The 14,682-nt window shown below is 54.2% G+C and overlaps 1 protein-coding gene across 1 annotated transcript in view; it reads left to right on the top strand.

The window, feature by feature from the left end:
• Positions 1-14,682, top strand: part of A2ML1 (alpha-2-macroglobulin like 1) — a 59,660-nt gene that overhangs the window by 20,745 nt on the left and 24,233 nt on the right. Inside the window, exons 15-24 of the mRNA XM_056134680.1 lie at positions 1,896-2,045; positions 3,665-3,853; positions 4,868-4,967; positions 5,684-5,792; positions 7,663-7,891; positions 8,567-8,693; positions 9,388-9,509; positions 10,615-10,666; positions 11,499-11,582; positions 13,905-14,081. Of these exons, the coding sequence (XP_055990655.1) occupies positions 1,896-2,045; positions 3,665-3,853; positions 4,868-4,967; positions 5,684-5,792; positions 7,663-7,891; positions 8,567-8,693; positions 9,388-9,509; positions 10,615-10,666; positions 11,499-11,582; positions 13,905-14,081 (1,339 nt within the window). The remainder of the gene's footprint in view (positions 1-1,895; positions 2,046-3,664; positions 3,854-4,867; positions 4,968-5,683; positions 5,793-7,662; positions 7,892-8,566; positions 8,694-9,387; positions 9,510-10,614; positions 10,667-11,498; positions 11,583-13,904; positions 14,082-14,682) is intronic.

The following is a 14,682-nucleotide window of genomic DNA, read 5'->3' on the forward strand; positions in this document are numbered from 1 at the left end:
CACCCGGCGATGCTCAGGGGTTCCTCCTGGCTCTGCACTCAGGAATTACTCCTGGCAGTGCTTGGGGGACCATATGGGATGCCGGGGATCGAACCCAGGACAGCCACATGCAAGGCAAATGCCCTCCTTGCTGTACTATCACTCTGGCCCTTTTTCTCTCAGTTTTATTAAACTCTCCTGCTGTTCAGAAAACATCAGCCAGGTGCTCCTGTTGTTTCTTCCTCTTTCCAGTTCTTCTGGTTTTTTTTTTATTTAATTTTTAAAAATGGAATCAGTGTGAGATAGACCCTTACAAAGCTGTTCATGATTGGATTTCAGTGACACAGTGTTCCAACACCCGTCCCTCCACCAGTGTACTTTTCCCAGTACCAGTGTCCCCAGGTTCCCTCCTATCACCCCCACCCTCCACCCTCTGCCTGCCTCTGTGGCAGGTGCTTTTCTTCTCTCCTGGTTCTTCTCTTTTACGTTGTTTAACTCCTTCTGTGGTGTTGTTCACTTTCTACAACTTTGTCATGCATCACTGGTTCGAAAGGGCTAGACTTCCCCAAAGGAAGTCACTGTCGGGCTGGCGACAATCACTTGCCTTGCACACGGCTTCAATAGGCCCAACCTGGGTTTGAATCCTCAGATCTGGGGCTGGAGTTATGGTACGGCGGGGAGGGCTTTGCACAGGTTTGATCCTCGGCATCCCATATGGTCCTCTGAGCACCACCAGCAGTAATTCCGGAGTATAGAGTAATCCCTGAGCACTTCTGGGTGTGGCCCTCAAACAAAATAGAACAAATGAACAAATTCCCCAACACCATAAGAGGTCCTCTGAGCACTGTCGGGGGTTGCTACTGAGCACAGAACCAGGAGTAAGCCCTGAGCACTGCTCAGTGTGACTCAAAAAACTGAAAACCAAACAAAAAAACAAACAAAACCCCAATCAATCAAACAAATGAAACTCCCAGAGAAAATTCATGTGTGAGGAAGAGCATCTGGATGCCACAGGGCCCCCCAGGCTGTTAGACCTATGACTTTGCTTCCACTTTATTTTTTTCTAAATTAAGAGGTTGCAAAGGGCATGCTGTTGGTGACATTCCCGGATTCCACTTCAAGGTTGTCAAAGTAGCCAACGTGTCTCTTTTGGCTTTATACAGAGGCAAGAAGGAAAGACCAAGTTCATAAGTTTTTATGACGAAAGCACAGTAGTCAATAAATTTTCATAAATTAATAATAAGGGGCTGGAGTGATAGCACAGTGGGTAGGGTGTTTGCCTTGCATGCGGCCGACCCGGGCTCAATTCCTGCATCCCATATGGTCCCCTAAGCACTGCCAGGAGTAATTACTGAGTGTAGAGCCAGAAGTAACCCATGTGCATCACCAGGTGTGACCCAAAAAGAAAAAAAAAAAAAGAATAAAATTCTTTGAGGGGGGTGGGCTAGAGAGCTACTACAGCAAGGACATGGGCCTGGCCCGTGGCTGACCTGGGTTTCATCTCCAGTACCCCATATGGTCTCTGGAGCCCGACCAGGAGTGATCCCTGAGCACAGAGCCAGGAGTAACCCCTGAGCACTGCCAGGTGTGACCCCCAAACAAAATTTTCTTTTTAAAAAATTTTCTCTCTTTTTGGGCTGGAGCGATAGCACAGAGGGTAGGGCATTTGCTTTGCACGCGGTCGACCTGGGTTCAATTCCCAGCATCCCATAGGGTCCCCTGAGTACTGCCAGGAGTGATTCCTGAGTGCAGAGCTGGGAGTGACCCCTGAGCATCACCGGGTGTGACCCAAAAAGAAAAAAAAAAGAAAAAGAAAAAAATTTTCTCTTTTGCTTTTAATTTTGAATTTGATTTTGGCCTCTCCCCGCTGAGCTGCCCTCAGTTTCTCTTTTTCCTGTTCCCCCCCCACCACCCAGGTGTCCACGAGCTTCTCACCCTCCCAGCAGCTCCCAGGAGCTGGGGTGGAGCTGCGGCTGCAGGCGGCGCCTCGGTCCCTGTGCGCCATCCGGGCCGTGGATGAGAGCGTCCTGCTGCTCCGACCGGAGAGAGAACTGACCAACAGCTCCGTGAGTTCAGCTCCCGGGGAAGCCCGGGTCACCCGGCTGCCTGCGTTCCGTGAGGAGATGGCTGCTCGGGGTGGGGCGGGAGAGAAAGTCTCAAGGACATGAAGCCCCCCACAACAGGCGATGGAACAGCCAGTGTGGGGAACTGGAGCGATAGCCCAGCGGGGAGGGCGTTTGCCTTGCATGCAGCTGACCCAGGTTCAATCCCCAGCATCTCATAGGGTCTCCTGCTCCTGAGCGCCGCCAGGAGTAAATCCTGCGTGCAGAGCCAGGAGTAATCCCTGAGCATCGCCAGGTTTGGCCCAGATAACCAAAAAGAAAGAAAGAAGTAAAAAGAAAAGGAAGGAAGGAAGGAAGGAAGGAAGGAAGGAAGGAAGGAAGGAAGGGGAAGGAAAGAAAAGGAAGGAAGGAAGGAAGGAAGGAAGGAAGGAAGGAAGGAAGGAAGGAAAGAAGGAAGGAAGGGGAAGGAAGGAAGGAAGGAAGGAAGGAAGGAAGGAAGGAAGGAAGGAAGGGGAAGGAAGGAAGGAAGGAAGGAAGGAAAGAAGGAAGGAAGGGAAAGAAAGAGAGAGAGAGAGAAAGAAAGAAAGAAAGAAAGAAAGAAAGAAAGAAAGAAAGAAAGAAAGAAAGAAAGAAAGAGGGGCTGGAGTGATAGCACAGCAGGTAAGGTGTTTGCCTTGTACGCAGCCGACCTGGGTTTGATTCCCAGCATCCCATACGGTCCCCTGCGTACTACCAGGAGTAATTCCTGAGTGCAGAGCCAAGAGTAACCCCTGTGCATCGCCGGGTGTGACCCAAAAACATAGAAAGAAAGAAAGAAAGAAAGAAAGAAAGAAAGAAAGAGAAAGAGGGAGGGAGGGAGGGAGGGAGGGAGGGAGGGAGGGAGGGAGGGAGGGAGGAAGGGAGGGAGGAAGGAAGGAAGAAAGAAAGAAAGAAAGAAAGAAAGAAAGAAAGAAAGAAAGAAAGAAAGAAAGAAAGAGAAAAGGAAAACAAAGCCCATGTGGAACTCCTTGGATGAGGGTCTGATTATAGGCTGAGAAAGATGAGATGGGAGATGTAGGGGACAGAGTCTGAAGAAAGGTCAAGTAGAAGTTAAGTGGATGGGGCCAGAGCCACAGGACAGAGAGGAGGACATTTGCCGTGTTCTCATACGACCCAAGTTTGATCCCCAGCATCCCACCTGGTTTCCTGAACCCAGCCAGGAGTGACCCTTGAGCACTCCCGGGTGTCGCCCCCAAACAGAACAACCAAAACCAGGAGTTGGGCCAGAGCGATAGTACAGCGATTAGGGCATTTGCCTTGCACACAGCCGACCAGGGTTCGATCCCCGGCATCCCATAGGGTCCCCCGAGCAACCACCAGGAGTAATTCCTGAATGCGGAGCCAGGAGTAACCCCCGAGAATCACTAGGTATGACCCAAAAAAGCAAAAACAACAACAACAACAACAACAAAAAGAAGTGAACGTGTGGTGAAAAGCCCCAAGTTCCTGATGCCATAGATGGGAGCCCGCGGGAGAGGGAGAGACGGGAGGAGCTGGGACCACGGCCGGGCGCAGAATCTGAGAGATGTTTCTCAGAGAATGTCGCAATGCTGAGCATGACTTTCCTTCCCCCTGGACCTCAGGTCTACGGGCTGTTCCCCTTCTGGTATGGTCACTACCCGTATCAGGTGGCCGAATATGACGAGTGTCCTGCAGCTGGGCCCTGGGGCCCGCCACTCGTAGACCCTGTGCCTGAAGGGCGTTCGAGCGCGCGTTCCATGATCTGGAGGCCGTGGTACTCGGAGAGCACCGATGTCTTCAGTTTCTTCCAGGTTCGTGTTTTTTACCGACACGATGTTGGTGCTGGGGGGATGGGGGTGGGGCAGGAAATTCTATCTAGAAAGCGATCGTGTTAGCTGTCTGCAGTAATTGAATATCTTCAAAAGGAACTCCAGATCAAGATCTCTAATGACAGGGCTGGAGCGATAGCACAGTGGAGAGGGGGTTTGCCTTGCACACGGTTGACCCGGGTTCAATTCCCAGCATCCGCAAATGGTCCCCTGAGCACCTCCAGGAGTGATTTCGCAGTGCAGAGCCAGGAGGAGCCCCTGTGCATCACTAGGTGTGACCCAAAAAGGAAAAAAAAAAAAGATCTGATGGCATCAGGGAAACGGGTGGTGTTGGGGGAGAGAGTGGCTGTTCTTCAGCTGCTATGACCAAGGCTTTGGAAGGAACAAATGGTCTTGGCCGTTCTGGCTGAAAGTGAGCCGCGGGCCTGTAAATAGAGCCTCTGCCGCCTCGAAAGTTTGCAATGCTGTGGCCCAGTGCCCCAGTGGAGGACCAGGAGTCAGGAGCCGTCTGCTCCTGGGTTCCCCGCGATGCCTCATCCTTCCTAATGCTCCAGTGCATCTTTGTTTAATTGGTGGACCAGCTCTGGCCCCTTCCTTAGACAGGAAGCCTAAGGCCAGGCATAACCCTGGGGTGGAGCACACACCTGCCCTGGGTTCGATCCTCAGCAATGCCAAGTTCAGTCTAGCTCCAATAATAACTCATGGACGCTCACGGTGGGAAGAAGCAGGAAGTAGAGCTCCCAAGGACCCCCAGTTCATCAGAAGACTTTCACGAGTGCTGGGTCGAAGCGAATTTATCTTGGGGGGCTGAGCTTGCGAGGAGGGGGGAGGAAGTGGGGGGCATTAGTCCCATAGTGAATCAGAGGAGAATGTATGGATCCTGCCCTTTGGGTTGGGTGGAATATCTAGGCAGGGAGGAGCCCTTGACATAAGGGGAAGGACCCCCCCTCTCCCAGCAAGTCCTTTTTTTTCTCTGCTTGTTTTGGTACCTGCCAGAATATGGGCCTGAAAGTGCTGACCAATGCCAAGATCAAGAAGCCTGTAGATTGCACCCGCTGGAATTCAAAATATGACACTTCTGTAGCTGGAGGAGGAGGTAAGTCCCCCCCCACACACACACACCCCCACACACACTCATGTATCCACTAAGCTTTCAGGAACTGTGACTCCAAGAGCTGCCTCTGCCTCTTGACTTCCTCTTCAGACAAGGCACTGCCAGCCTCCAATCGTTCAGGGCTGGGGCCCTAGAGGAAGGCAGTTTCCTCGCCTCTCTCTCTCTCTCTCTCTCTCTCTTTCTCTCTCGGATCTGTTATTTTTTGAGCTACATCCAGTAGTGCTCAGCAGCTACTCCGAGCTCTGTGCTCAGGGGGACCATGTGTTGCTGGGGACCAAACCGGGACCTCCTGCATGCCAAGCTCTACCCATTGAACTTTCTCTTTGGCCCCTGGGGAGGACTTGGGAAGCCTGAAATCTGTCGCTGTTCATTTCTGGACTCAACCCCCACTTGCTTCCTTTCATCACACACACACACACACACACACACAGAGGCACACCTATGTGCACAAATGTGAACTTACACATGCAACAACTCACATGTGCACACATGCATAGACGCACATGCATACACACACGTGCACAAACACAAACATGCATGCCCACACACGCACACACAAGCATGCACACACATGTGCACACACAAATGCACGCATGCACACACAGGCTCAGTGCTCAGCGCCCCAGGGATCTTTCCTCCTGGTCTGGGGTACTGTGAGCTGCTTGCCAAAGCCCCTGTGTTCTCAGCCCGTCTAGAAGATGCTCTCAACCACCCAGATGGTTTCACGTCGACCTCCTCGCTTCCGGAAGGGTCATCCATCCGCCAGTACTTCCCCGAGACGTGGCTCTGGGATCTGTTCCCCATTGGGTGAGTCCGCCTGAGGGGAGCCAGACCAGAGAACTCAGGATCAACCCACTGCAGCTCTGGAACCTCACGCCCAGGAGAGTCAATGGTGGGGACCAAGCTTGTGGCTCTAAGGGCTGAACCCAGTGTGGGCTTTGCTGAAAGGAGCCCCGAGTTCGAGCCGGCACTCCATAGCTCCCTGGGCAATGCTGGGAACCACCCCCTGAGCACCAAGCTGGGAGTAACGCCTTTGTGGGTTACTGGTGTGACCTCAACCTCCCCTCAGAGAGAAAAAAAATAGAGTGATAGGACAGTGGGGAAGGCATTTGCCCTGCATGCAGCCACTCCGGGTTCAATTCCCAGCATTTCATATGGTGCCCCGAGCCCAGGAGAGCCAGGAGTAACCCCTGAGCATCGCTGGGTGTGACCCAAAAAGCAAAAAACAAAACAAAGCAAAACAAAACAAAAATACCCAGAAGTCTGCCTGCCTTGCACACAGCCAACCCAGGCTCAATCCCCGGCATCCCAGAGGGTCGCCCAGGCAACACTGGGAGTGATTCCTAAGTGCAGACTCAGGAGTAACCCCTGCCAGGTATGACACAAAAGCCAAAAGGAAAAAGAAAACAAATGCAGAGGGTCCAGAGAGAGGACAGTGGGTAAGACACTTGCCTTGCATCTGACTGACCCCGGGGTTTAATTCCATGAACCCCGTATAAGCACAGAGCCAGGAGTAGCCTCTGGTACCACAGGGTGTGCACCCGCTCCCCCTCTGCCGCCTGCCTCATCTTCCTATATACACGGAGGCTGGTGCAGGCCCCGTCCAGAACCTCTCAAAGTCAAAAGCACCTACTGGGGGTCCGGGGTGCATCTCAGCATAGGGTCTCCCAAGCCCAGCCAGGAATGATCCCTGAGCACTGCCAGGGACGGCTTAAAAGAACAAACAAGACAAAGAAGGGACTGGAACAACAGTCCAGCAGAGAGGGTGTTTATCTTGCACGCAACTGACCCGGGTTCGATCCCCGACATCCCATAGGGTCCCAGAGCACCACCAGAAGCAAGTCCTGAGTGCAGGGCCAGGAGTGATCCCTGAGCACTGCCCCCAAAGCAAAAACCAGAAAACAGACCCAGACCTCTGGGGCTAGGAAATGGGGCAGAGTTGAGGTGTTTTCTTTGCATGCAGCGGACACGGGTTTGGGCCCCCTGCATCACATACCGTCTCTGAGCACCAAGGCTGACCCCTGAGCACAGAGCCAGGAGTAGCCTCTGACACCAGTGGGTGTGCACTCCTCCCCTCCTCCCTGCCCCCTTCCTATGTACACTGAGGATGGTGCAGGCCCAGTCCAGAACCCCACAAAGTCAAAAGCACCTATTGGGGGGCTGGAGCAATAGCACAGCAGGGAGGGTGTTTGCCCTGCACGTGGCGGACCTAGGTTCGATTCCCAGCATCCCAGATGAGCACCACCTGAGAGGTAATTCCTGAGTGCAGAGCTAGGAGTAACCCCTGAGCATTGCTGTGTGACCCAAAAAGAAAAAAAGAAAGAAAGAAAGGAAAGAAAGAAAGAAACAAAGAAAGAAACAAAGAAAGAAAGAAAACCAACCTGGAAGGATGCTTGCCTTGCACTCAGCCAACCCAGGTTCAATCCCCAGCATCCCAGAGGGTCCCCCAAGCACCACCAAGAGTAATTCCTGAGGGCAGAGCCAGGAGGAACCCTGAGCATTGCTGGGTGTGACCGGCAAAATAAAAGCACCTATTGGGGCCTGGGATGCATCTCAGCAGAGGGGTCCCTGAACCCCATCCTCGTCTCTCCACACCAGCCCCCTCTCACCCACCCCCACCGCCAGGCCTCGTGGCCTCTCGGGTTCTCACTCCGGCTTCTGGGTTTCTTTCTGGCAGGAGCTCGGGGGAGGAGGTGGTGCCCCTGGTGGTCCCCGATTCCATCACCGAGTGGAAGGCTGTGACCTTCTGCACCTCCCGGGCCCGCGGCTTCGGCCTCTCCCCGCCCGTGGGGCTGACGGCCTTCCAGCCCTTCTTCGTGGACCTGACCCTGCCCTACTCCGTGGTCCGCGGGGAGGCCTTTCTCCTCTCCGCCACCGTCTTCAACTACCTGAAGGAGTGTATCAGGGTGAGCGGCAGGGGACCAGGGGCCCCGAAGTTTGTGCCCAGGTGGGGAGCATCACTTGGGAGTACCAGGAAGGATGTCACTGGGACAGCCAGCCCCCCAAATATCCCTAAGCCTCTGGGTAGCACTGTAGCACTGTTATCCCATTGTTCATCAATTTACTCGAGCAGGCACCAGTAACGTCTCCATTGTAAGACTAGTTGTTACTGGTTTTGGCATCTCGAATACACCACGGGGAGCTTGCCAGGCTCTGCCATGTGGGTGGGATACTCTCGGTAGCTTGCCGGGCTCACTGAGAAGGACGGAGGAATCGAACCGGGGTCGGCCGCATGCAAGGCAAACGCCCTACCTGCTGTACTATCACTCCAGCCCTCTGAGTACTGTCTGTTTTACTCATCAGATACTTGGACTTTTTTTTGGGGGGGGGGTGCTCCCAAGCAGTGCTTGGGTGGAGTCCCCATCTGTGATTCTCCGCCAGGTGACTGAGCCAGCTGTTCAAGGCAAGGGCCCCAGCCATGGGGTGCTGGGTGCTGGGGGTATCCAGGGCACCCTGTTAGCGCTGGGTCCTCCAGGGCTGCACCCGACAGTGCTTGCAGGGAGTTTGGGGTACCAAGGGTTGCCCTATAACTGTGCTACCTCCCGTCCCCCAACCCCCCCCCCCCTCGTCACTGTGACCAGGTCCAGACTGATCTGGCGGCATCGGATGCCTACCGCGTGGATTCACCAGCAGACCCCCAAGCCTCCAGCTGCCTGTGTGCGGATGAGGCCAAAACCCTTCACTGGGACATCACGGCCACGCAGCTGGGTAAGAGGCGGCGGCGTGTACTGCGAATCTCTCCCCTCTTCTGATATTTTTTTTCTTTTGGGGGACACATCCGGCAATGCTCACTCCTGGCTCTGCACTCAGGAGTTACTCCTGGCGGTGCTCTGTGGGGACCCTATGGGCTGCCGGGGATCGAACCCCGGTCAGCCGCGTGCAAGGCAAATGCCCAACCCACTGTCCTATCGCTCTGGCTGGTTTTGGCCATACTAGTCTGTGCTGATAAGAAATAAGCGAGGTCGAGAGAGGGCACCAGGGCAAGGTGCTTGCATTGTGGGCGACCAACCCAGTGCCACTCCCGGCACCCGCTGACGGTTCCCCCCACCCCCACTCCAGCACTGCCAGGAGGAAGGGCTGGTAGGCTCTATGCCCAGTCACAGAGTCAGGAGTAGACCCTGAGCACTGTTGGCTGTCCACCCCATCCCCCAAGGGGGGGGGGGAATTTAGAATATGGGCCCTACCCGATCCCCTGCCCCAAATCCACTGAGTCAGGGTTTTCTGTGCTGGGGGTGAGAAGTCCTTGGACAAAGGGACTCCTAAGTAGGACTGGAAGGGCAGGCCAGGCTCCACAGGTGGCGACAGTGTCCTCAAGTACGAGAGAACTGCAGAGGGGAGGGGAAGAAAGAGCCCCTGACCTCCTCAGGACCCTGAGTGGATGCTGTACTTACTTTCCTCTCAGGTCATGTCAACTTCACTGTGACCACTCAAATTCTGGACAGTGATGAACCCTGCGGGGGCCGAAAGGGCTTTGTCCCTGCGAAGGGCCGGAGTGACACCCTCATCAAGCCCGTTCTGGTCAAGGTGAGTGTGGGGGAGGCCAGCGGGATGCAGGGGGCCGGCTAAGCACTGCCCCCCCTTGCTCTCTGCACAAACCTTGCCACCTGGGTGAGGGGGGCGGGAGACGCTCCTCTCATCCCTGACTCCCAGTGCCCCTCACTACTGAGTCCACATTGATGCCCTGAAAGTGTCCGGCACAGCCGTGGATGGTGTTTGTCTCTTCTTCTTCTTCTTCTTCTTCTTCTTCTTCTTCTTCTTCTTCTTCTTCTTCTTCTTCTTCTTCTTCTTCTTCTTCTTCTTCTTCTTCTTCTTTTCCTTCTCCTTCTCCTTCTCCTTCTCCTTCTCCTTCTCCTCCTTCTCCTTCTTCTCCTTCTTCTTCTTCTCCTCCTCCTCCTCTTCCTCCTCCTTCTTCCATCGTCTTCTTCTTTCTTTTTTTTATTTTAAGGAACTTTATTTTTATTTATTATTTTTCTTTTGGGGTCACACCTGACAATGCTCAGGGTTCCTCCTGGCTCTGCACTCAGGAATTACTCCTGGCGGAGCTCAGGGGACCCTATGGGATGCTGGGGATTGAACTCGGGTTGGTTGCATGCAAGGCAAACACCCTCCCTGCTGGACTATTGCTCTGGTCCCAGAAAGTCTATTTTCTCCAGCACTCAGAGACGCCCTGGTGGGGGCCATATGAGGTCTCTCCTCTCTCCCAAAATGCCCGATTTCTATTTGGTTTTATTTGGGGGTGGGGGCTTTGGAATCACACTCCTTATGCTCTGGGGCCCACGCCCAGCTCTGTCCTCGGGGATCCCTGCAGTGCCAGGAATCAAACCTGGGCCTGTGAATCCTGCGCTCTACCTGCCAAGTCTTCTCTCCACCATCCATTCATGTCTTTTTTTCTGGGGCGATGCTCAGGGCTAACTCCTAGCTCTGCACTCGGAATCACTCCTGGCAGCGCTCAGGGACCATACGGGATGCCGGGGATTGAACCTGGGTTGGCCGCTTGCAAGGCAAACACCCTCCCCATTGTACTATCTATCCGGCCCCTGCCCTCCTAGTCTTTCTGAGCCCCCTGCCCTGACATCTGTCTTCCATGTTGCCTCATTGTCTCCACCATCCTTGTCTTCCCTTGTGCCAGCCTGAAGGTGTTCCTGTGGAGAAGACACACAGCTCCCTGCTGTGCCCCAGAGGTGGGTGACCCGGGAGAAGGGCTGGAGGTGTCACGTTCTTGGGCCCAGGGAAGAATAGCCGGGATGAGAGGGGTCAGGACAGTCTCCTGGGGGACACCCTCACCACACCCACTCACCGAGAAGAAACTTAGAGACGGGTGCACTGGGGCTGAGCACAGCAGGTAGGGCATTTGCCTTGCACACGGCCGATCCGTGTTCGATTCCCAGCATCCCATAGGGTCCCCCGAGCACCACCAGGAGGAATTCCTGAGTGCAGAGCCAGGAGGAACCCCCAGGCATTGTCGAGTGTGACCCGAAAAGCCAAAAAAAAAAAAAAGAGAGAGAGAGAGAGGGAGAGACTGGCGCACAGCACAGCCAGGCTCTCTGGGGAAGGGAGTTTCAGCAACGCCCGTGGGAAATCTGGTTTCCTTTGGAACCTTCCTCCAGTCTCCAGCCATACTGCCCTGAACACGCCTGGTCACTTCCAAAATCTTTTTCCACCATGTGGTAAACCCACAGTGCAGGGGAAAAAAAAAAAAAATTATGGAGCGGTATTTTGAGCCAGAGAACAACCAACCTTTCTTTTTCTTTTTCTTTATTTCTTTTTTTGCATTTGGGGTCACACCTGGCGATGCTCAGGCGTCACCCCTGGCTTTGCACTCCAGTCCCACTCCTGGTGGTACTCTAAGTACTCTAAGTACTCTAAGGGGGACCCTAGGGGATTTTGCAAGGCCAACACCCTCCCCCTCCCCAGGCCCCCCACGCCCCTCCCCCCCCCCCCCCCCCCCGTCCCACTGCTCTGAACTCCCCACCCACAACCTTAATGTCTCTCTCTCTGCTCTGCCTTTCCCAGGAAAAGTCGTCTCCGAATCCATTTCCCTGGAACCCCCGAAGGACGTTGTGCCTGATTCCACCAAGGCTTACGTTACTGTTTTGGGTGAGCCACTGCGGGGAGGGGCTGGGCTCAAAAGGGGTGGAGGCTGCAGGGGTTGGGGGGGGGGGGGAGGCATGGGAGCGGCAGAGGAATATCAGAAGGGACCATGTGTCAAGACAGAAGTCAAGACAGAACCGGCAGACGTGGTTTCCCCCAGCACCACCAGGGGTCGCTCTTGAGCACAGAGCCAGCAGTAGCCACCCGCCCCCCCCCCGCCCCCCCCCCCCCCACACAGCCATCAGCAGCACTGCTAAATTTTCTTTTTTCTTTTTGGGTCACACCCAGTGATGCTCAGGGGTCACTCCTGGCTCTGCACTCAGGAATTACTCCTGGCTTGGGGGACCAGATGGGATGCCGGGAATCGAACCCAGGTCGGCCGCATGCAAAGCAAACGCCCTCCCCGTTGTGCTATCGCTTCACCCCAGCACTGCTAAATTTGCACCCCCTACTGAAACACAGGAAAACAAGGGAAGAAGAGTTTATTTTAGGTAAGGGCTTACTCACTGTACAAGTGGGATGAGAGCGCGCTCCCATTCAGAGACAGGAGGAAGCCAGTCACTAAATCAGCTTCCTTGAATGGGTTGGCAGAAATTTAGAAGCAGTTGGCCATTGCAAAGCCATGTTTGAGCCGAATGGCATTGAGGTGGTAAAGGGGCCCGAAAGTGACCATAAGAAGGTAGAGAGGGGCTGGGACGATAGCACAGCGGGGAGGAGGGCATTTGCCTTGCATGCGGCCGGCCTGGGTTAGATTCCCGGCATCCCATATGGTCCCTCAAGCACCGCCAGGAGTAATTCCTGAGTGCATGAGCCAGGAGTCACCCCTGTGCAACGCCAAACACCAGATGTGACCCATAAAGCAAAAAAAAAAAGTAGAGAAATGGTCAGAGTGATAGATAGCACAGTGGGCAGCATATGACAGCTCTGGGTTCAAACCCCAGCATCCTGTATGATCCCCCGAGCCCCGCCAGGAGTAATTAATGAATGCAGAGGCAAGAGTCAGCCTCAAAAGAGCATTTCCCAGTGTGACCCAGAATGTTCAATAAAAAAACTATGGACAAAAACCAAGACAAAGGAGGGCCAGGAAGAGAGCTGGGACATGGGCTTGGCAGGCAGGAGGCCCAGGGCCCAGATCCCTGGCACTGCATGTACCCTCAAGCCCAGATGGGAATAGGCCCTGAGGAGCACAGGGTGACTCAAAACTAACAGATTGACCACTAAGTGAATGATGCTTGGAGGGCCCTCTCGGGAAGTGCTGGAAGTAGACTAAGGACCAAACATGCTGGCCACTTACTACCTGTATTGCAAACCATAACACCCAAAAGGAGAGAGAGAGAGAGTAAAAGGGAATGTGTCCCCAGAAGGGGCCGGGAGAAAGTCTGGGAAATGGGAGTAGAGGTGCCCTACAAACTGTTCCTGCAGTAGAGATAAAGGCCAGGAGGATCGCATCATGGCTTGGAAAACGGCCTGATGTGCTGGGGGAAAGATAGCTGGGATGGAGAAGGGACCACTAAGTCAATGGTGGTTGGAGGGCCCACTCGGGATGGGAGATTTGTGCTGAAAGTAGATTATGGACCAAACATGATGGTTTCTCAGTATCTGTATTGCAAACCATAACACCCCAAAAGAGAGAGAGAGAGACAGAGACAGAGACAGAGACAGAGGGAATGTGCCTGCCACAGAGGCAGGGGTGGGAAGGGGTGGCGGGGTGGCAGGAGGGATATTGGGAACATTGGTGGTGGAGAATGGGCACTGGTGGAGGGATGGGTACTCGATCATTGTGTGACTGAAAGGTAAGCATGAAAGTTTGTAAGTCTGTAACTGTATCTCACAGTGAATCATAAAAAAAAACAAAAAAACCAGCATGGGTGCAGAGAGAAAGAGCAGCAAGTAGGCTGCCTGCCTAGCATGCAGCCCACCCAGGTTCAATCCCCAGCTACCCCATGTGGTTCCCCAAGCCCCCACCAGGAGGGATCCCTGAGCACAGAATCAGGGGTCAAACCTGAGCACCACCGGAAGTGGCCCAGAAACAAAGGAATAAACAAAACCCAGCAACAACAGCGATAACCAGGGCTGGAGTGATGATAGTACAGCGGATAGACATTTGCCTTGCACGCGGCTGACCCGGGTTCGATTCCCAGCATCCCATAGGGTCCCCCAAGCACCGCCAGGAGTAATTCCTGAGTGCAGAGCAAGGAGGAACCCCTGTACATTGCCGGACATGACCCCCCCCCCAAAAAAAAACAGCAATAACCAAATGCCCTGTCATGTGCGCCTGTGTCTTGAGTGACAGCTGCTCAGGGCTCCTTTCCCTCCACGCATTTGCAGGAGACATCATGGGCACAGCCCTGCAGAACCTTGACAGCCTGGTGCAGATGCCCAGCGGCTGCGGGGAACAGAACATGGTGCTTTTCGCACCCATCATCTACGTGCTGCAGTACCTACAGACATCGGGGCAGCTGACGGAGGAGATCAGCACACGCGCCCTGGGCTTCCTGGAGAAAGGTGAGTCACTCGCGAGGACCTTTCTCCCGGCACTGGGAGGGTGGTTGGGTGGGCCCAGTGCAGGCTTTGCAGGCGGGAGGTGATTGAGGTCCGATCCGAGCACTATCGGGAGCAGCACCCAGGCACAGAGCTGGGAGGCTTCCCAGCTGTGCTGCGTGTGACAATAATAATAATAATAATAATAATAATAGTCATAGGGGGCCGGAGAGATAGGACAGTGGGTAGGGCATTTGCCTTGCACGTAGACAACTCGACTTCAATCTCCAACATCCTATATGGTACCCCGAGTCCCCCAGAAATGGTTCCTGAGCACAGAATCAGGAGTGAGGCCGCTCAGCACCACCAGGGTGGCCCATCCGTATCACCACCACAGACCCCCCCCCCCCCCCGCCCAAAGGGAAATGATATAGAGGATCTGGAGCAATAGGACAGCAGGTTGGATATTTGATTTACAGGCACCCGACCTGGGGTTTATCCCAGCATCCCATATGGTCCCCTGAGCACTGCCAGGAATAATTTCTGAGTGCAAAGACAAAAACAAAGGGGAAGAAAGAAAGAAAGAAAGAACAGAAAGAAAGAAAGAAAGAAAGAAAGGGAAAGC

The sequence above is a fragment of the Sorex fumeus genome, unplaced genomic scaffold, assembly GCF_029834395.1.
Source record: "Sorex fumeus unplaced genomic scaffold, SorFum_2.1 ptg000101l, whole genome shotgun sequence".
NCBI lineage: Eukaryota > Metazoa > Chordata > Mammalia > Eulipotyphla > Soricidae > Sorex > Sorex fumeus.